Source organism: Danio rerio, chromosome 6, assembly GCF_049306965.1.
Source record: "Danio rerio strain Tuebingen ecotype United States chromosome 6, GRCz12tu, whole genome shotgun sequence".
Lineage (NCBI taxonomy): Eukaryota > Metazoa > Chordata > Actinopteri > Cypriniformes > Danionidae > Danio > Danio rerio.
Window position 1 is genome coordinate 11,620,338 of NC_133181.1, and position 20,554 is coordinate 11,640,891.

The 20,554-nt window shown below is 35.7% G+C and overlaps 2 protein-coding genes across 2 annotated transcripts in view; both read right to left on the bottom strand.

The window, feature by feature from the left end:
- The window catches only part of gpr155b (G protein-coupled receptor 155b), a 698,693-nt gene that overhangs the window by 579,905 nt on the left and 98,234 nt on the right, over positions 1 to 20,554 (bottom strand). The window lies entirely within an intron of this gene.
- dnah9l (dynein, axonemal, heavy polypeptide 9 like) overlaps positions 1 to 20,554 on the bottom strand; it is a 113,597-nt gene that overhangs the window by 77,320 nt on the left and 15,723 nt on the right. Inside the window, exons 13-31 of the mRNA XM_073953681.1 lie at positions 18,491 to 18,595; positions 18,217 to 18,389; positions 17,920 to 18,142; positions 16,015 to 16,344; positions 13,342 to 13,596; positions 12,630 to 12,799; positions 11,874 to 12,096; positions 9,351 to 9,467; positions 8,253 to 8,339; positions 7,912 to 8,070; positions 7,683 to 7,766; positions 6,910 to 7,068; positions 6,679 to 6,801; positions 6,476 to 6,598; positions 4,163 to 4,387; positions 3,999 to 4,090; positions 896 to 1,022; positions 595 to 759; positions 384 to 509 (exon numbers count right to left, since the gene is read on the bottom strand). Of these exons, the coding sequence (XP_073809782.1) occupies positions 384 to 509; positions 595 to 759; positions 896 to 1,022; positions 3,999 to 4,090; positions 4,163 to 4,387; positions 6,476 to 6,598; positions 6,679 to 6,801; positions 6,910 to 7,068; positions 7,683 to 7,766; positions 7,912 to 8,070; positions 8,253 to 8,339; positions 9,351 to 9,467; positions 11,874 to 12,096; positions 12,630 to 12,799; positions 13,342 to 13,596; positions 16,015 to 16,344; positions 17,920 to 18,142; positions 18,217 to 18,389; positions 18,491 to 18,595 (3,066 nt within the window). The remainder of the gene's footprint in view (positions 1 to 383; positions 510 to 594; positions 760 to 895; positions 1,023 to 3,998; positions 4,091 to 4,162; positions 4,388 to 6,475; positions 6,599 to 6,678; positions 6,802 to 6,909; positions 7,069 to 7,682; positions 7,767 to 7,911; positions 8,071 to 8,252; positions 8,340 to 9,350; positions 9,468 to 11,873; positions 12,097 to 12,629; positions 12,800 to 13,341; positions 13,597 to 16,014; positions 16,345 to 17,919; positions 18,143 to 18,216; positions 18,390 to 18,490; positions 18,596 to 20,554) is intronic.

Sequence of the window (20,554 nt, forward strand, 5' to 3'; positions counted from 1 at the left end):
GTGTACAATTCAGCATTTGGTCCTAAGGGACTAATTTATTTCATTGACAAATATATAATTATTATATATATTGTGGAAAGACTGGTTAAACTAGATACAAAAATGATCTTAGACAATGTTTGACTGCTATCATTTATTTCATTTTGAAGTAAGCTGTACATTGAGATGTGGTGGAATTGACATTTGTTTAGTTCACGATAGAAACAATGTTTCTCTTCTTATCTAAGTTTGTCCTCTTACAGATCTTAAAACTAGACAAATTGTATAAACTTATGAGGCTATGTTGTATTTTAAACAAGGTTTTTTTACTTAACTTCACAGAGCTAAAAGTGCCTGTGGTTGAAGAATGGCCCATATATGAAGTCAAACTCATGCTCACACACCTGTGCTGGGTAGTCAAACAGCCACTGATCTCTTGGCTTGTCTTCATATGCGGCCACAGCTTCAGAGATCTCCTGCCGAACAGTAGAGCACATGGCCTTCTCCAGAGCATTCAGCCAACACTCTGCCTGTTACACAACAGACGGACAAATAAAATGTAAATATTTCATTTTGAATGTAGTGTGTGAGTGTGTGTGTATAGATGTCTCTTACCTGTCCCTCACACACACAGGGCTGTGAGAAGGGCACATACTCTCCCTCTCTACTGTACATTCCCAAGGCAATAGTTGTCTGGGGATCTAATTCTCCATTGTCTTTCTCTTCCTTAAAGCTGAGGTCAGCCAGATTGTCAAAGAGTTTCAGTAAGTGTCTTGTCACCTGTGTGTTATACACACACACGGATACATTCACACACAAACACAGAATTATTGCACACATTGTTTTACGGTTACACACACACACACACACACACACAAGTATTTTTTTATTTAAACTGTTTTAATATAACAGCAACCTGTCTGGGCTGAGTTCCCTTAGAAACTATTTCCAGCAGGTCACTAGCCGAGACGAAGTAAAAGCGTGGAAATGTCAAACGCTTCGTCTCCAAATATTCAGCCAGTGCCTTCTCGCACACTGACAGCCTGAAATACACATTAACAGACACACAAATATAATTATTTAGGTTTTCAGACTTCTTACATTTTTTCCGAAAAAGGCTCATTTTAAAAGTTTTCTAAAGTTCAATTCAATTTAAGGTTATTTGTATAGCGCTTTTCACAATAATTATTGTTTCAAAACAGCTTTCTGAAAAACAGTACAGTTAAAACATTATTGTATTACAATCAAACTCAAAAAAGTTAAGGTGATCAGTTAACATAACTTTATTAGTTACTAATAACATTAAAGGGCCCCTATATAAGCCTTTTTACGAGATGTAAGATAAGCCTTTGGTGTCTCCAGAATGTGTCTGTAAAGTTTTAGCTCAAAATACCTATCAGATTATTTACCATAGCCTCCAGAATTTTACAGAGTACAGTATAGCTGTTTCTGTAGCCTGTGGCTTTAAATGCAAATGAGCTGCTTCTCCCCGCCCACTGCTCCCATGTGTGTGTCTGCTTCTTATGCATTACGTCAGATAAACAGCCGTCAGTGATAGAGACAGACTCGGAAGAAGCTAAAAAACAGCTCATTAGTCAAAAATACTAAGTACGTTTATTTTATGTATTTGTAGTAGAGTTTATTCAAGCCTTTCTGAAATTTACATTTACATTTACATTTAGTCATTTAGCAGACGCTTTTATCCAAAGCGACTTACAAATGAGGACAAGGAAGCAATTTACACAACTAAGAGCAACAATGAATAAGTACTAAAGGCAAGTTTCAGGTCTGTAAAGTCTAAGAAGGGAAGTATTAGTAGTTTTTTTTTTTTTTTTTTTTTTTGTACAGTTAATGTGATATTCAGAGGCAATTGCAGATTAGGAAGTGAAGTGGAGACTAAATAGTTGAGTTTTTAGTCGTTTCTTGAAAATAGCGAGTGACTCTGCTGTTCTGATGCAGTTAGGGAGTTCATTCCACCAACTGGGCAGATTGAGCGTGAGCGTGAGCGTGAGCGTGAGCGTGAGCGTGAGCGTGAGCGTTCGCGAAAGTGATTTTTTCCCTCATTGGGATGGAAATGATGAGTCTCACACAAATGCTGTTTACAGTACACACACACACACACACATATATATTAGCTTTAACTTGCACCATGCAGCCGTGGTGATTACAGCGGTTAAGAATTACGTAGTGATTTTACTTTTTTTATTACAAACATGCTCTGTTTTAAAAACGTTTTAAACTTATAAAACTTCATAAAACTAAAAATCACAGAAAGTTGAAACAAATATTTTAATTCCAAAATATTCTGTGGACATGTGTATACATGTTATTATAGAAACATGGCGCCTGTTAATTAATTCAGTAGGCAGGGAAACCGCACTCTTACATCACGTTGCGGTGGGCCTTAGAATCACTTGGATTTGGGTTCTATTTGAAAGTGAGGAAATTTGTTGGGTTTCTTTCCCTCCAATATGACTGTGGACACACTATACATACACACAGTTCTGTCAGCTTACTAAAGTTGATTTTCATCATAGGTGGCCTTTGGCTATTTAACTAGTAACTAATAGCTTTTAGCAGCTAACAGTTGACTTGAACCATTTTTTAATCTATTCAGCCAATTTCTTGTTCTGGCCAGGTCACTTTTAGCTTGGTTTAGCATAATGAGCTGAATCGGATTTGACCATAAGCATTTTGTTTAAAAAAAAAAATCAAAAAAGAGTTTTTAACATAAACATAATTTATAAATAGCCCATTCATACGCTGCAAAACCGGCAGAATGCATCTAAAAGAAGGTCAACTGTTTTTTTTTTAACTCTAGGAGACTTGTAAAATGAGCCTTTTTAAAAAATAAAAAAGGTGTATTGTTCACTTTTCAAGCACTTTTCAGCTGCATTTTCATTTTACAAGTGTGGCAAATTACATATTTACATACAGTTCCAATCAGAATTATTAAACCCCCTGAATAATTCGCCCCCCTGTTTATTTCCCCATTTTCTGTTTAACGGAGAGAAGATTTTTTCAACACATTTCTAAACATAATAGTTTTAATAACTCATTTCTAATAACTGATTTATTTTATCTTTGCCAAGATGACAGTACATAATATTTTACTAGATATTTTTCAAGAAACTTCTATACAGCTTAAAGTTACATTTAAAAACATAACTAGGTTAATTAGGTTTACTAGGCAGGTTTAAGTAATTAGGCAAGATATTGTAGTCTTATTCGGCGATGTGGAAGTGCGCTTATTTTTGCGATTGTTTTAGAACTTCCAATTCAGTTTCTTATGGGAGAAATTACTAAGAATAATAAACATCAGGAAATGATCAAACTACTGTTCATGACTAAATAGAATAATATAATTATATCAGACGAAACAAATTCCAATAGCTCCACCCGCTTATACGTCAAGAATAAGGTCAATAGCATAGTATAGTATAGTATAGTATAGTATAAAACATTATAGTATAGTATAGTATAGTATAAAACATTATAGTATAGTATAGTATAGTATAGTATAGTATAGTATAGTATAAAATAGTATAGTATAGTATAGTATAGCATAGTATAGTATAGTATTGTATAAAACATGACAGTACAGCACAGCACAGCATGATATAGTATAGTATAAAACAGTACAGCACAGTATAGTATAGTATAGTATTGTATAGTATAAAACATGACAGTACAGCACAGTATAGTATAGTATAAAACAGTACAGCACAGTATAGCATAGTATAATATAGTATAGTATAGTATAAAACAATACAGCACAGTATAGTATAGTGTAGAATAGTATAGTAATTATTTTATAAGTAAGATACTATTTAGTAAGATACATTATTAGAAAAGCAATACAATTACATTTTTCAAGAACTTTATCCAAAATGTCTTGAAAACACTTAACTAAAATGACTACATTTCAAAGTTTTCCCCTATGAACCCTGAATTTAACAATGAACTGTTAAGATGGATTATTTGGGGTCATTTACACTGGGAATAATAACGCACACTACCTCTGCTGAAGAGTTTCAAGTTGCTCCAAGAAGCCTGGCTGGTTAGTGACCTTTATCACATTATCTGTCTCCACAATGCTGATCATTGAACCCTGGAACAACATTAAGCGTTACATCCTTTTTAATGTCCATGGCAATATCCTGCCTGCATTTCAATGCAATACCTGGAAGTCCTGATGGATGCCCTGAAAGCGCTCTGCCACGTGGGCCAGCTGGTTCCGGATGTCCTCAGAGTTGGTGAAAATGCTCTGAAGGTGAGCCCAGGTGCGCTGAACGGCCAGCCATATGCCAATCACCAGATCAGCCACCACCAGTTTCCGCTGCCAGCCGCTCACTTCCACCATGAAATACTCCACATATTTACTCATGAGAATATTCTGCAGCTGAACCTGAGGATCACATTCAGCCAAAATGGTAGTATTACTAAACTGATCTGATTGTATTTGAAATTCATCTGATTGATACGAATTTAGCTGATGTGAAGCAAACAGATCAGGGTCGGTTTTCTTAAAAAATTTCTAACATAGCTTTTATTTTGTTACGCATTTTTAAGAATACAACATTGCATCGAGTATGATAGAGTGTTAAAGTTTTGGGGTTTTTTTGCATGTTAATCCATCAATTTCTAGCTACCATAATGGTTGTAAATACATGTAGAAACCAACAAACATGCTTAGGACATATAAAAGAGGAAAGGAATAAATTTATAATAATATAAAAAAATAATAATATTAAAATAATAACAAAAAAAGGACTAAAAGAGCGGAGTGACCTTGGGCTGGTTGCACCAGCAGTGAGTACATTAAAATGTAGCCTAGTTGAGATTTAAGGGATACTAAGTTACAACTTACACTAAATATTAACTAAATATACTAAACTTAGTTTAAACGTAACGCTACAACTGAATATTTACAGCAGCATCCCCTCATGCATAAAGCTAGAAAAGAGAAGATTAGTATACAATGAGGAGCTCATGATAATAATAAAGAATGACCTCCCTCTACTCACAGCCTTATTTTTCTCCAAATTCTAGCATTTTTTTGGTTTGTGAAAGAAGAATTCAGTTTTCTTTTTTTTCAGTGTTTTGTATTAATTGTATCAATCAATTAAAACGAGGATGTCTTTATGACTGATTTCTTCTCCCTGCTCTTTTGTCTTTCATGTGTAGGATTTTTTTTTTAAATATTCGTTTAATGTTTTAATAACTTGATATGTATTTCTCGTGCATTCTTGGCTCGCAATAGAGGTATGTGCGTTGTCTGTAATAATGACTGACTGTAATGTAATTTGTCATTTCATTTTCATAGGACAGTTATATATAGATGCATTAGTTGCATAATTTTAAATCAGTTTAACGATTGAAATGCTTTTTAAACATGCTGTTAAATTGTTTTCATGAGTAAATTCAACTCTAAGCTCAAAGATATGTCCCCCTAACTTACGATTTTTAACTGAGTTAACAATTTGTAAGTTGGATTTTTTTACAGTGTAGATGATTTTCAAGTGCTACTGAAGTTATGATGCTTTTGACAATAGGCAGTAAATGAATTTTACAATCTTTTTTACTTTTACAATCTACTTAGGCTTATGATGCTCTTTGGAATTTTAGCCCAGATCATAATCAAACCAAACTGATCTGAACCAAATTAAGGGAACTTTTAGTTCAGTTTTCTTAGTTTGTTTAATCCAGACCAGAAGAAAATATACACCGCTTTGTATTTGTTCACTTATTCATTATTATGAATCTAAATCTTTTATGATGTATATTTTGTTTGCGTGTGTACCTGTGACAATATTTTCAGTTGAGAACTTCAGAATTATTCTTTACTTTAATTACATTGTTTGTAGTTGAAAAAAGGTTTTAAAAATATCAAATAATTAAATATTTAATTATATTAAATAATTAATATTTAATATGAATTAAAATTAATTAATTTTAATTCAACCAAACCAGATTCCCAGTGCTGGGTTCCGGCCTGAAGGGCAGCTGTTGCATAAAATATATGCTAGAGTAATTGGCTGTTCATTCCACTGTGAACGGTTCATAACCCCTGATAATCAGGGAGGATGGTGGGTGAGTGAGTGAGTGAGTGAGTGAGTGAGTGAGTGAGTGAGTGAGTGAGCGAGTGAGTGAGCGAGCGAAATCGTTCGTTCATGAGTGAGTGAGTGAGTGAGATTGTTCGTTCGTTCATTCGTGAGTGAGATCATGAGTGAGTGAGTGAGATCATGAGTGAGATTATGAGTGAGTGAGTGAGTGAGTGAGTGAGTGAGTGAGTGAGTGAGTGAGTGAGTGAGTGTGTGAGTGAGCCAAACCAGCCAAAAGTGAATGAATCATAAATTAATCAAATCTGAATGAAACTGAACTGACCTGAATTCTGAACTGAACTGAACAAATTTAATTATATTAGAATAATGCTAAACGGATCTGAACTGAAGGTGATTTCAGCTAAACTCAGTTGACTGCTACAGAAAGTTACCTGGTTGTCCTCCAGGGTATCAATGAGGTTCTCGTCAGCCTTGAGCAGAGGTGTTCCAGTACTGGTGTGCATCTCATATGACAGAGACATCATGGACCACGTCTGCTGGATCTCACCCAGAATCTGCATGCACAAAGGATCAATTTAATTGTATCCCAAAATCCCAAAATGAGAGTTTCTCAGAATCTCATATCTTTTTATACCTTCTCGATTCCCATCTCTTTGACTGCTTTATCCACAATGTTTTTCACTTCTTCCTCCACACGGTGGAGCTGTAGCTCTAAGAGATCCCCAAGTGTGGTGTTTTCATCCATCACAAAACTCACCTACAGGGACATGAAGACAGATTTGTTATTCTCTATCCTTTACTCGAGTGGAATTTATTGTGACGCTTATTTAGTCACCGTTACTTCTAAAGTGCATGAGTGTCGTACCCCTGTTGTGTGCATGAGCTGTTGCCAGTGTCTCTCTCTGACAGCAGAGTTCTGAAGTTCATTAACAGCTCTCAGCGACGTCAACAAATTCTTAACGATGGACTCCAGACCATTGTAGACGTCCCACACACGCACCTCTTTGTCCAAAGTCTTCATTTCCTACACATTCACACAAATAGCAAGCACTGAAGTACTATAAGAATTCATCAAAACAATAAACATACATTGTTAATCATCAAATAATTAAAAAATAAACTTCTCACAGTAAAAATATTCAAGGCTTTTATATTTATCATTCATTCCCTCATTTTCTTTTCAGCATAGTCCCTTTATTAATCTGGGGTCACCACAGTGGAATGAACCTCCTACTTATCCAGCATATGTTTTACACAGCGGATGCCCTTTCAGCTGCAACCCATCACTGGGAAACATCCATACACACACATACATTACATTCAATTTAGCTTACCCAATTCACCTATTTGTCTTTGGACTTGTGGGGAAAACCGGAGCACCGGGAGGAAACCCACGCGAACAAAGCAAAAACATGCAAACTTCACACAGAAATTCTAACTGACCCAACCAAGGTTCAAACCAGCGACTTTCTTGCTGTGATGCGATTGTGCTACACACTACCCCACCATAATGCCCTGCTTTTGTATTTATTCATGTTGTATATATGTTTTAGATATGCTCAGTTACTGTAATTTGTGATATACTTCATGTTCACGCTTTATGCATGCCATGAATGTAAAGGAAGGTGTAAACTCTACCTTAGCAAATCTTCTGAGCTCCATGTCCATCTGTTCCACATTGATCTCCTTCCATGGAGTCTTAGTCCAGTCTGAGATGCTAGACTACATTACCCATTATTCCCAAGAGGAAGCCGAAAAGAGAATAATATTGGGGAAATTTTTTAGAAAGGACACCACAGATGTTTCATTGTAAATGGGTTATTGGAGTACTTTGTACTGTAAATATTGTGTGTGATAAAGATTATACCTTGACAAACATAACCATATCCCAGACTGCTTTAACCAGGATGATGTCTGACCGACACTGACGAAGTTGTTTGTAGTCAGGAAAACTGACCTCAAACAGATTGGCTGTTTGTTGAAGCTTAGCCATCTCACTCTCTAAATGAGCCACAGCACGGTTAGTCTACAAACAAACACCAACAAGTACATTATGCTCATTAAAGCATATAAAATGCAACACTCGTAAATACATTTTTGAGTTAGCACTGTCTGGGCTTAAGCAAAGACAAAACCATTTAACTTACTTGAAACCCAAACTTTGGCAATGAGTTGAAAACACACTCAGAAATAAAAACACAAAAGTACCTTGTCAATGAGTTTGTAGGGCTCCTCCAGTCTGATGAAGAATATCGGTTCAGAGCGGAACTGCTCTCTGAATTCATGCTGTTTAATCTAAGAATCCAACAACAGATGATCAGTATCATGTTCAAAAGGTCACAACAATAAGATTTTTTTTCTGCTTGTCTCTTGTACATCAAAAACAACCACAAAATCTAACTTTGGGTTTGCTACTTTTATGTTCATATATTTATTTATCTGTATTTTTACATTATTTATATACTATAATGTCATTTTATTTATACATGCGAGCATCATTCCAGATTTGAAGGTACATTTCAAACACTTTCCATTCATTTTCCTTCAACTAGAATGATTTACAGCACAACAAATGTACAGTTTACAGTAAACTGAATCTATTATTAATATAAAATAGCGCAAAATACTTGAATATCATTGGAAAGGGAACATTTGATTAAGTTACCAATTGTTTTTTAACTTACTGTTAAACTTTTTACACTTTAACAAAAACCATAACAAAAACAGGGTTGACATTTCCTACCGTCTTTGTTTTTGAAAAATACTAGAACGTTTACTTAGGTCTCATCTATGTCAAATATACCCCCATTTCTAGAATTACCCATGGCATCTCCCTGTTTGCCTGGCTGTTTCTTATGTCAAGTTCAATTAATTAAGAATAAACGTTTCTATATATATATCTATATATCTATATATATCTATATATAATGCAGAAAAAGATGTTACAATCAAATAGAGAATTTCTTTTAAATTGTAAAGTTTAGCTTTATTTATTTTTTTATATATTTTTATATTTTTTTAATTTTAGAAGAATATGAGAATAATAGTAGAATAAATAAATAAATAAATAAATAAATAAATAAATAAATAAATAAATAAAGGTTTAAAATAAACACTTTTCTTTGGACATACAGCATAAGAGGAAATATCAGGCATGGGTGAGCCTTGCAAAATTGATCAAAGAAGGATTTGAGCCTGAAAAAGGTTGAGAACTTCTTGTTTAGATTAGCAGAATTTACAACATGAAACCCATATGATCAACGCAACTTAAAAAGAAGATTTGTGTCATTTTCTTTACGCTCTTACCTCAAACCGAACACACTTTCTGCGTATGACAGCTACTTCGTTGGACTGGAGAGGAGCGACCTCATGTTTTACTGTAAACGCCACCTTCTTTAGATTCTTCCATTTCTCTGGCAGAGCCTGTGAAAACACATGGGCTTGTTAAAGTGGATCAGACATGTATTAAAGCTGCACAATCAGAAGTACATTGATGAGAAAGAGAGTTTTGAGTGTATTGCCATATCAGCTTGTCTGGCTATATCACGGCAACAAAAACACACAATTTACTAACATTTTATAAACATCAGTTTTCTTTAATAAACAGGTTTATAACAATAAAAAGACATCAACAGCAATAAATAATACATAAAATACACTGTAAAATGTTAGCTTTACTCTGTGATTTAAATACATACTTCTTACAGGGTTTTCTAGAATTACAGTAACTTGCAGGGTGAAAATAACAATCATTAGCCGAAAAGGTGTAATGGCTAATGCCAACATCGGTTTGTGAGGAAGGAGAACAGAGGCCATTTTGTTTTAATGGAAGTCAATGGAGAAGAGTCATCACTATACAGACCAAACGGCTTTTGTGAGGAAATAACTAGACATTTAATCAATTGAAACCCTGTTCGCTAATCTTCAGCATGTTTTACACTAAAAAACACGTTCATGGTGAATCAAATTTATATTTTACCCTAATAAAATTGTTTATTGTATTGTACCTATATTGTATGACGGTTTTTGTTTAAAAAAATGTAAGCTAAAGTGACTCTTTGCCTTAAATGTATATCCCAATGAAGCATTGAATCATTGGGTCAGTAGCAAAGGTTGTTAAATACAATAAAATTGTCTTTGAAATGTGTCATTTATTTGTGTAGTTCTAATTGTCGTCCTTCCTACTTCCAGTATTCTTAATTGTACAAAAGACGCTTGATAGCATTTAAGTTCTGGAGTAACATTTACTTTATTTAAGGCAATCTGTTTGCATGGTTTTAACAAGTAAACTGGATTGAGAGAGAGAGAGAGAGAGAGAGAGAGAGAGAGAGAGAGAGAGAGAGAGAGAGAGAGAGAGATTTAATTTAGTTAAATCAGTTTTAATTTTATTGCCATTTCAGTTTCTATGGCTATGTCATGGCCAAAAAAAACAGATCAAGGTTACCTCATTTTATAAATACCACTTTTCTATAATTATAAAAATGTCCTAATATTTAAAAGTCACTAACAGCAATAAATAATACATATGGTAAAATACATAATAATAAAAATCTAAAACAGTTTTTTAAGGTTTCCTTTTGATAAAATTCTACAATTTTAGATGGATTCACATTTTTAAAAATTTCATTTAAAGTCTCTACAGATAAAAATTGTAGTCTGATAACATTAAAAGTGGGGCATTCCACAGGAATATGTGTGACGGTTTGGTTTTTGTTGCAATATAGACATTTTAGTGGTTCTTCTCCTTAGAGTAATTGTTCATGTGTGAGTCTCGTGTGTCCAATGTGGCATCTTCTATACACTCATCTCATCATGTCTTGACCTAAAAAATAAATTAGATTTTTTTTCTAATTCTTGCCGAATTTCAAAAAGTTTATTTTCTGGGCACTGATCCCATTCTGTTTGCCATTTGTTTATAATATAGCCTTTTATTAATGGCTTTAGATCGGAAGGTGGGATTTTACACTCCTTTAGCTTTCCAGCTTGGGCAGTTTTGGCAGCTTTGTCGGCTTGTTCATTTCCAAATAAGCATGTCCTGGGATCCAGCAAAAGACTAGATTATAAAACCTTCTCTGTAGTTCGTTCACTTTGATTAAAATGTCAATAATAATGGGATGCTTCAGTTTAAAAGAGTTTAATGTCTGTAGACAAGATTTTGAGTCCGAAAAAATAATAAAATTGTGTTCTTCAGCATTTTCAATGTGTTCCAGCGCTAAAAAGAGAGCCTTTGCTTCAGCTGTAAAAATTGAGCTTTGATCAGGAATGCGAATGCCGAAGTGTGATTGACCCATTACTATTGTGAACTGGATTGCTTTTTAAAGTTAACTCTGTAATACCCAGGTGAACTGAGAAGACATTACCTTAGTACAACTTAACATAAACGAGCAGTAATACTCGCAAAGTGTATTTAACCTAAAATAATTTAATGGTTAAAAATAGTCATGCAGAGTAGCCTTAAGTAAGACAAGAACATCTGAAGTGAATGATCAAGTATCCAAATTAGTTTTAGGTTACTGGAACTCTCTAGTAAGTGTACAACAGTAGACAGGCACTTGATAGTACTACATACTACTTCCAATTTCCCCTTACTTGTTTTTTTCCAAGATAATTGGTTTGTATGCTTTTTTTTAAAGTAAGGTTTACTAATTAGATTTTACAATGTAAGATTCAAGTTTTTTAAGATTTACTTTAAAAAAAAAATTATACTATTTTAGAAGGATTCACATTTAAAAATATTTCCCTTAAAGTCTCACCACATAAAATTGTTGTCTGATAACTTTAAAAATAAGGAAATCCAAAAGTATATGTTTAGTAGGTGGATGACGTTACCTCCAGCAGGATGTAAACATGCTCAGGCAGCTGTTGGTTGTAGGTTTTCAGCAGGTCAGATGTAGCTTTGAGGGGTCTGAAGAGCTGCTCTGTGCTCATCTGGCGGTCTCTGATGGCCTTCAGGTGGCTCATGATGTCCACCAGTTTGCCATAATCCCCATCAGTTACAGTCTTTGCCAAACCAAGATTTGTACTCTCAATGAATGACCCCAACTCCTGCACGCTGATACAGAGAAAATTATCATTGTTGTACTTGAATTACAGCTATGAAAAAATAAAAAGGCCACATGAAAATTCTTAGCTTTTCTGGATTTACTTGATTAATTAAGTATGGTTTTGAGTATTATGTTTATTTATTATACAGATATAATTTTTAATACATATATGTTTTATATGGTGTGTTTTCTTTTGGAAATTGACAAAAGGTAAGAATAACAAATGTTTTCATGAAACATCTGGGTTATTTCACCAATTACTGATTTCTTGTCTGGGTTAAAACAATGCTATTGTGTTGTATAATAAATCCTATAGATATGTCTGAAAAAACGGCACCTTTTTGTTATTTATTTATATATATATTTTCATTTTCATCAGTTTACAGAAAAAAATAACAATTTTATAAATAATTTTAATAAATCCAAATAAATTTTAGTTTATCTCTCTATTTTCTCCAGAGCTCTATAAGATCTTGATTTACTGTAAAGAAAAAAAATCAATGATAATATTTGTCATAGATGAATTCTGAATTACTGTTACCTGGCATTAACGTGGTTGAGTAAGTGTTCCTTAAACATCCAGCTCCACTTCTTAATGATGTTCATCAGAGATCTTTTAAAAGGGTTTATGTCCACCTGACACCAGCCACAGAACACTCTCTTCTCCTCTAACACACGCACCTTCTCGTAAAGATCCTCAAACTCACTGATCTAATGAGAAATCAGTGAGACAGAAAAAAGAGAGCATGGTGTTTTTACTAGTATATTTGTTATGACAAGAAAATTAGATACTTTATAATGTCCGCTGTTATTTTTAAAGCAAACTGTAGGTTATCAGGTGGCATGGTGTTTCAGTGGTCAGCAGTTTTCCTCCGGGTGCTTCAGTTTCCCCGAAAGTACAAAGCCATGCGGTATTAGTGAATTGGGCAAACAAAAATTGTCGTAGTTTGTGTGCCTTTGTGAATGCAAGAGTGTATGAGTGTTACCCAGTACTGGGTTGCGGTGTAGCTGGAATAGTTGGTGGTTCATTCCCTTGTTGCACACCCTTGATAAATAAGGGACTAAGCCGAAAGAAAATGGATGAATGAATGAATCTAGGGTATCAAATGTTAGTTGTTACATTAACAATATATAGTCTTCTTTTTATAAAAAGAAATGTAATTGTGAAATATATAGGCTTTAATAATTATATCATGTATTTCAAAATCACACAAAAAATCACTTTTATTATTCACTCCATGACTGACAGATACCTGCTCTCTGAAGTTCTGCAGTTTGGGTGGATTCTTAGGTAGCTCATAATCTGCATAAAGCTCCGCCTCTTCAGCAGAGAGGGCGTGTCCATAGAGCAGAAACTGCCTCATAAACTCCGCCCTGTCTCCAGTCCAAAGGTAACGGTAGGAATCGAAGGAATGCTGGAATTCTTTGACCTTAGCAATGGCTCCGCGAGCACGATATCGCACCAGCTGAGCCAACTCCACTAGCTCAGGTATCTGATCTACATCCTCCTAAAAAAAAAATGACAGGACAAAATCAGACATAAATCATGTTGCGGAGAATGTTTTTCCAAAATAACCATAAAACTTTAATTATGATGGTCTTTATAGTGTAAACATGAAAAGATGCCCTGTAAAAATATGTTTCCTTACAATATTTTGTTTCGTGACTGTTTTCTGTTTAATAGGATTTTTAAAGTGCATTATCTGCTCTGTGAACATCTGATGTTCAAAAGTTTAACAAAGTTACTTTTACTAACATTTTTAGTAGTTTGAAACAATATACTGCGTCATCATTTACGACACAAAAAACTCTTTCAAATTACAGAAAATTCCAATAAAGGTCACTTTGTTGAACTACAGCTACATTTTCAACATCCGAAATGGTCTGAGCGGATCAAGGTCCCACAATGCAATTCAAAAGTGAAAACTCACAGAACAAGCCTGTGAATTTAATTGAAGAAGAGTTATTATGCTCCTTTTAAGCTTTGATACAAATTATGCCATTTTGGTGACTGTTGCTTTAAATTCAAATGAGATTGGGCTTCGAGTTTTCTTTTCAAAAGAGAACGAAGCTACAAATGCCTATGTGTCAGCATAGCGGCAGATTCAAAACAGGACTATCCTAATAGTAAAAAAAATGAAAACGTCTTAAGATCTGGCTTAAAAAAAGGTAATCTATGGGTGCTTTCACATCTATGGTTCGGTTTTTTTGGTCCGAACCAAGGGCCACAAATAATACATCGTTTTTGGGTCTTTTTCACACCACACTGATTGCTTTGGTCCGAACCAGTTGAAAAGAACTAAAATGCAGACATGTGACAAAATCCACATCACCCATTGGCCAGGTGTTATTGAACGTATTTCCTAAACAGCTGTTCGATTGATTAGAATTAATGTGCAGGGAAATGCCAATGAACTCACAAAAATAAACAAACCGGCAGAGACAAATTTTACAATGGAGGGACGACTGCTCTGGCTGATTGAATACCTGGTCATAGTATATACTGTGTAGTTTGTATGCATCACTTTAGACAAACTATACATTTTGAGAATAAAGTGCGGCTGCTGCTGGAAAACGTTTTAATGCATTGCAAATGGCGAAGGTGCATCGCAAGTCACTTCAGCAGGAGGCGTGGATTAATTTTGCTAAACTACGACATGGTCAACTTCCAGAAATATAACAATGATCCATCAGCAAACTTTTTTCCCTCTCTCTCTGTTTAAAACTGTTGATAAAGCGATGTCAACATCTAAATATGTATTTTAAAATATATATATATATATATATATATATATATATATATATATATATATATATATATATATATATTTTTTTTTTTTTTTTATACATATTTTAAGAAAGGTTATGTTGAAAAATGAATATAATTAGCGGTGTGGTGGAAAAATATTTGTTATGTATATATATATATATATACCCGGAAATTATATATATATATATATATATATATATATATATATATATATATATATATATATATATATATATATATTTAATAATAAAAGGTTTAAAAATTACAATAAACTAAATGTATGCACAACAGTCTGTCCAGGTCAGCTTCCCCAGCAGTAAATACATGGAGAACTTTTAAACAAATGTTGCTTTGTTGTTATTGTTTTAAAGGAAAAAAATTAAACCATGGACGACACAGTGGCGCAGTAGGTAGTGCTGTCGCCTCAGAGTAAGAAGGTCGCTGGGGTGGTTGGCATTTCTGTGTGGAGTTTGCATGTTCTTGCATGTGTTTGCATGGGTTACCTCCGCGTGGTCCGGTTTCCCCCACAGTCCAAAGACATGCGGTACAGGTGAATTGGGTAGGCTAAATTGTCCATAGTGTATGTTTGTGTGCGAATGAGTCTGCATGGGTTTCCCAGTGATGGGTTGCGACTGGAAGGGCATCCGCTGCGTAAAACACATGCTGGATAAGTTGGTGGTTAATTGCGCTGTGGCGACCCCAGATTAATAAAGGGACTAAGCCGAAAAGAAAATGAATAAATTAAATCATTAATGTAAATAGAGTCACAGATTACATTCTTAAATAAAAAAGTTAAAAGTTTTATTGAGATGGATTGTTGGAGAATAATTGAATAAAGGAAAATTAAGTTTAAAAAGATTTAAGACCTACAACAAAATATTTCAGTCAATTTAAGACTTTTTAAGGCCTAAAATTTTGTATTTGAGATTTAAGACATTTAAAGACCTTTTTAAGACCCCGCTGACACCCTACTTCAACATCTGTATTAAAAGCAAAGTGTCCTCCAAAATTATCCACAACTTATTCATTTTATTTACAGTTAAATTCATTCATTTAGCAACTCCACTTGCTGACTTCTTCTTTACTAATGTTTAGTCATAACAGTTACTCTTAGTTGTACCCTGGCTATTACAAATAATAGTCCAACTTTACACACCTTGTAAGTCTCTGACTGTTTGCTCTTGGCTACTCTTTTGATGAAGGAAGCCATTTTAAAAATGTCTGACACCATCTGGTCAATGATGTCATAGAAGTTGCCTTTCCTGGAGAGGTTGAGCGAGGGGTGAAAGATCATGTCTGTGGTCAGGGTGAGCTGTACTTCAAACAGGGGAGCGATACTGAGCGCCGCATCCGTGTTCTCAACTAAATACTGCAGGGAGCATCGCACAGCGCTGCAGAAGCCAGTGAGAATGTGTCTGTCCACGTATTCTGTGTAAGACTGCCAAGCCTCTGAGTCCAAATCAGCACCAAGAAGCTCAGCATTCTCCTAAACAAGAAAGAATTCAATCTTATAAAAAAATGCTATTAATACAAATAAACTAGACAAAATACAACTGTAGAATTGTTTTTTTTTACATTACAGAAAAATTAAGTTGAAGAAAAGCTTTTATTTAGAAAAAAGTTACATAAAGATGCAAATGTCTGTAAAAAATACATCATAAGTTCATAAATAAATCATAAATATATCATATTTTAAAATTTTTAACACTTTCACTGACACAGATGGATCAAACCATCAGTCCTGATTGAAACTATCAAACATTCATTTTAATAATTTAAATTAAAAAATGTCCACAAATTGATACTTTCTAATTAGCCAATCACATGGCAGCAACACCATGCATTAAGGCATGTAGACATGGTCAAGACGATCTGCTGCAGTTCAAACCGAGGAAGAATGGGGAAGAAAGGTGATTTAAGTGACTTTGAATGTGGCATGGTTGTTGATGCCAGACAGGCTGGTCTGAGTATTTCAGAAACTGCTGAGCTACTGGGATTTTCATGTACAACCATCTCTAGGGTTTACAGAGAATGGTCCAAAAAAGAGAAAATATCCAGTGAGTGGCAGTTCTGTGGGTGCAAATACCTTGTTGATGCCAGAGGTCAGAGGAGAATGGCCAGACTGGTTCCAGTGGATAGAAAGGCAACAGTAACTCAAATAACCACTTGTTACAACCGAGGTATGCAGAAGAGCGTCTCTGAACACACAACATGTCCAACCTTGAGGTGGATGAACTACAGCAGCAGAAGACCACACCAGGTGTCACTCCTGTCAGCTAAGAACAGGAAACTGAGGCTACACAATTACAGAGGCTCACCAAAATTGGACAATAGAAGATTGAAAAAACGTTGCCTGGTCTGATGAGTCTCTATTTCTGCTGCGACATTCAGGTCAGAATTTGGCGTCAACAACATGAAAGCATGGATCCATCCTGCCATGTATCAACGGTTCAGGCTGGTGGTGGTGGTGTAATGGTGTGGGGGATATTTTCTTGGCACATTTTGGGCTCATTAGTATCAACTGAATATCATGTCAATGTCACAGCCTACTTAAGTATTGTTGCTGACCATGTCCACCCCTTAATGACCACGGTGTACCCATCTTCCGATGGCTACTTCCAGCAGGATAACACTCCATGTCATAAAGCACAAATAATCTCAGACTGGTTTCTTGAACATGACAATGAGTTCACTGTTCTGAAATGGCCTCCACAGTCACCAGCACTCAATCTAATAGAGCACCTTTAAGATGTGGTGGAATGGGAGATTCACATCATGGATGTGCAGCCAACAAATCTGCAGCCACTGCATGATGCTATCATTTTAATATGGGGCTAAATCTTTGAGGAATATTTCCAGTACCTTGTTGAATCTATACTGCGAAGGATTAAGGCAGTTCTGAAGGCAAAAGGGGGTTCAACCAGGTACTAGTAAGGTGTACCTAATAAAGAGGCCGGTAAGTGTACATGTTTACTAATTCTATTTCTTTACCTGATTTTGCCTACTCTAGCAGAAACCTAAAGCACGTTCACTGTGTCAAATAAAAGACTGAAGCCAGCACCTGCACAAGCTCATGTATCTTCTCTCCTGTGCGAGCGATGAGACCGTACTGTCGCTTGAAGTTCTCCTCAACATCGGTGAGGTTCAGCAGATTCCCCCGATGGCTAGTCTTACGTGTAATACAGGCCGAGTGACTGAAAACTCCCATCAGCCCCTGCAGTTTCTCCAGGTTAGCCTTGCTCTTCTGCACTCGCTCCGACACACCGCGCACCAGGTCACACGTGCTACAATACACACACTTTACCATGAGCGCCTTCGCATTGTGGAGCTTTCTAACAAGTGAAAGTACAGGTGTTACCTCTTGATGTAATCAGCAAGATCCTCGTCGATCCATTGTAGTTCCTGTAATGCTGGCTTTAAAGTGTTCCTCACTTCCTCCAGCTCAGACTCAACCAAACGCAGCTCGACAGCTAGAATAGTGCTGTGCAGTTTATTATACCACTGAGTGATCTGGAGCAGAGTGCTGGTGTACTAAACTCACACAGAGGAGAGCGAAAGAAAAGAATGGAATAAGTGGGCCTTTTCTTGGCACTGTGCAATCTGTTTCTCAAAAAATAAAGGCCCGGTCTTACCATGTGAAGCATTTCCCGTTTGGAGTACAGACTCACAGCAGCTTTGGGAATGTTGTGGTTCTTCAGAATCCCAAGATATTTCGCTTCCCTCAAAACGGACATCAACTAAAACCATTTCACAGAAGAGTAAAAACTATATTATAAGATTTTCTAGAGAAAATGTGAATAACTGTTGTCTGTACACAACATTAGATGTTATTAGATTAGATGGACTTATCTGGACTTTTATGGACTTAATGTCTCATCCGAAAGACGGCACTCACTGAGCAGTATAGAGTCCCAGTCACTATACTGAGGCATTAGGACCCACACAGACCGGAGGTTGGGCGCCCCCTGCTGGCCTCACTAACACCACTAGCAGCAACCTAGTTTTCCCATGTGGTCTCCCATCCAGGTACTGACCGGGCGCAGCCCTGCTTAGTTTCAGTGGGTGACCATGTGAGAGTTGCAGAGAGCTAGCTGCCGGTTACATTAATTAATATGTGGGGAGTTATTAACAACAGAATATTTATTTTTGGGTGAATTAACACATTGGAAATAATAATAAGAAAGGCAAAAACAGAGATTTCCTTTAAAGTGGCAATGAAATCAAAATTTATTCTTCTTATTTTTTTTAAGTAGTAGTGCTTGTTATAAACAATGAGTGTTTATTCTCAAAGTATTCTTTAAAAGTATTCTCTAAAATTAGGCTAACACTTTGTGTGTAAGATGAGTAAGCCTGCACAGGAGCCTGCTATGACAAGCTGCTGAAGAATAACTAATAATACATGACTGAATTTGTAAAGCACTGATTATATATGCTAAAAACTCAAATGAAGTTATATCTGTGAAAGGCATTCAGGAATGCCCTGCTGAAAAATCTAGCTTAAACCAACCTTGGCTGGTTGGCTGGTTTTAGCTGGTCGACCAGGCTGGTTTTAGAGGGGTTTTGGCCATTTCCAGGCTGGTTTCCAGCCATTTCCAGCCTGGTCTTAGCTGGTCAGGCTGGAAAATTACCAGCTTAATCCAGCTAAAACCAGCTTGACCAGAATGGTTTAAGCTGGACATAGCTGGTTTTGGCTGGGCTCCCAGCCTGGCTAGGCTGGTCAAGCTGGTTTTAGCAGTGTACTGAGGCTGTGACATGTTACCTGATAGATTCAAAAGACCAAAGAGTGGTTAGATAGAGACAAGAATATTAAATATCACGTTTATCAACTATAGTGAGGCGCGATCCTGCAGTAAATCCTTGATAAACTGTCCAACGTGCTCTGCTCTCAAGGTGTATTGTGTTCGCTGACTGCCTGGAGCTCTGACATGAGAATATACTGCTGAAGCACATGGCAGAGTGTGTGTGTGTGTGTGGTCAAGTGATGTGCGTTTTCAGCAGTATAGTGTGGATGGAGAGCTCTTTAGAAATACTGGGTAAAACACAGTGTGAACGTGGATCATTTCCATTCTAAACTGGCAATTTAAAATAAAGATGTATTAGTGTAAACGGGGCATCAGACGGGTAAATGGCATCTTCTATCGACCCAACCCTAGTACATACTAAAGTACTTCTAACTAAGTACCCTAACTAAACCTAAACTTAACATAAGCTTTAAATCTTAATTCTGATTGATTGATTTGATTTGATTTGATTTGATTTGATTTGATTTGATTTGATTTGATTTGATTGATTGATTGATTGGTTGGTTGATTAATTGATTGATTGATTGATTGATTGATTGATTGATTGATTGATTAATTGATTGATTGATTGATTGATTGATTGATTGATTGATTGATTGATTGATTGATTGATTGATTGATTGATTGATTGATTGATTGATTGATTGATTGATTGATTGACCGACCGACCGACCGACCGACCGACTGACTCATTGAAATGTTGTTCCTGGATCAATATCTATGTCAGATGTATAACAGGAACATATCCTACTTATAAATTGACATCTTCTATCAAATCTTCTTTTATTTTGTTAGCAAGTGGACTTAGGTCACAAAAGAGGGAAAAAAAGGACAATCTTAATTTAAAAGGGGAAAGGGAAAGCTCTGCTTAGTTAGCTTGGTACATGGGTTTAG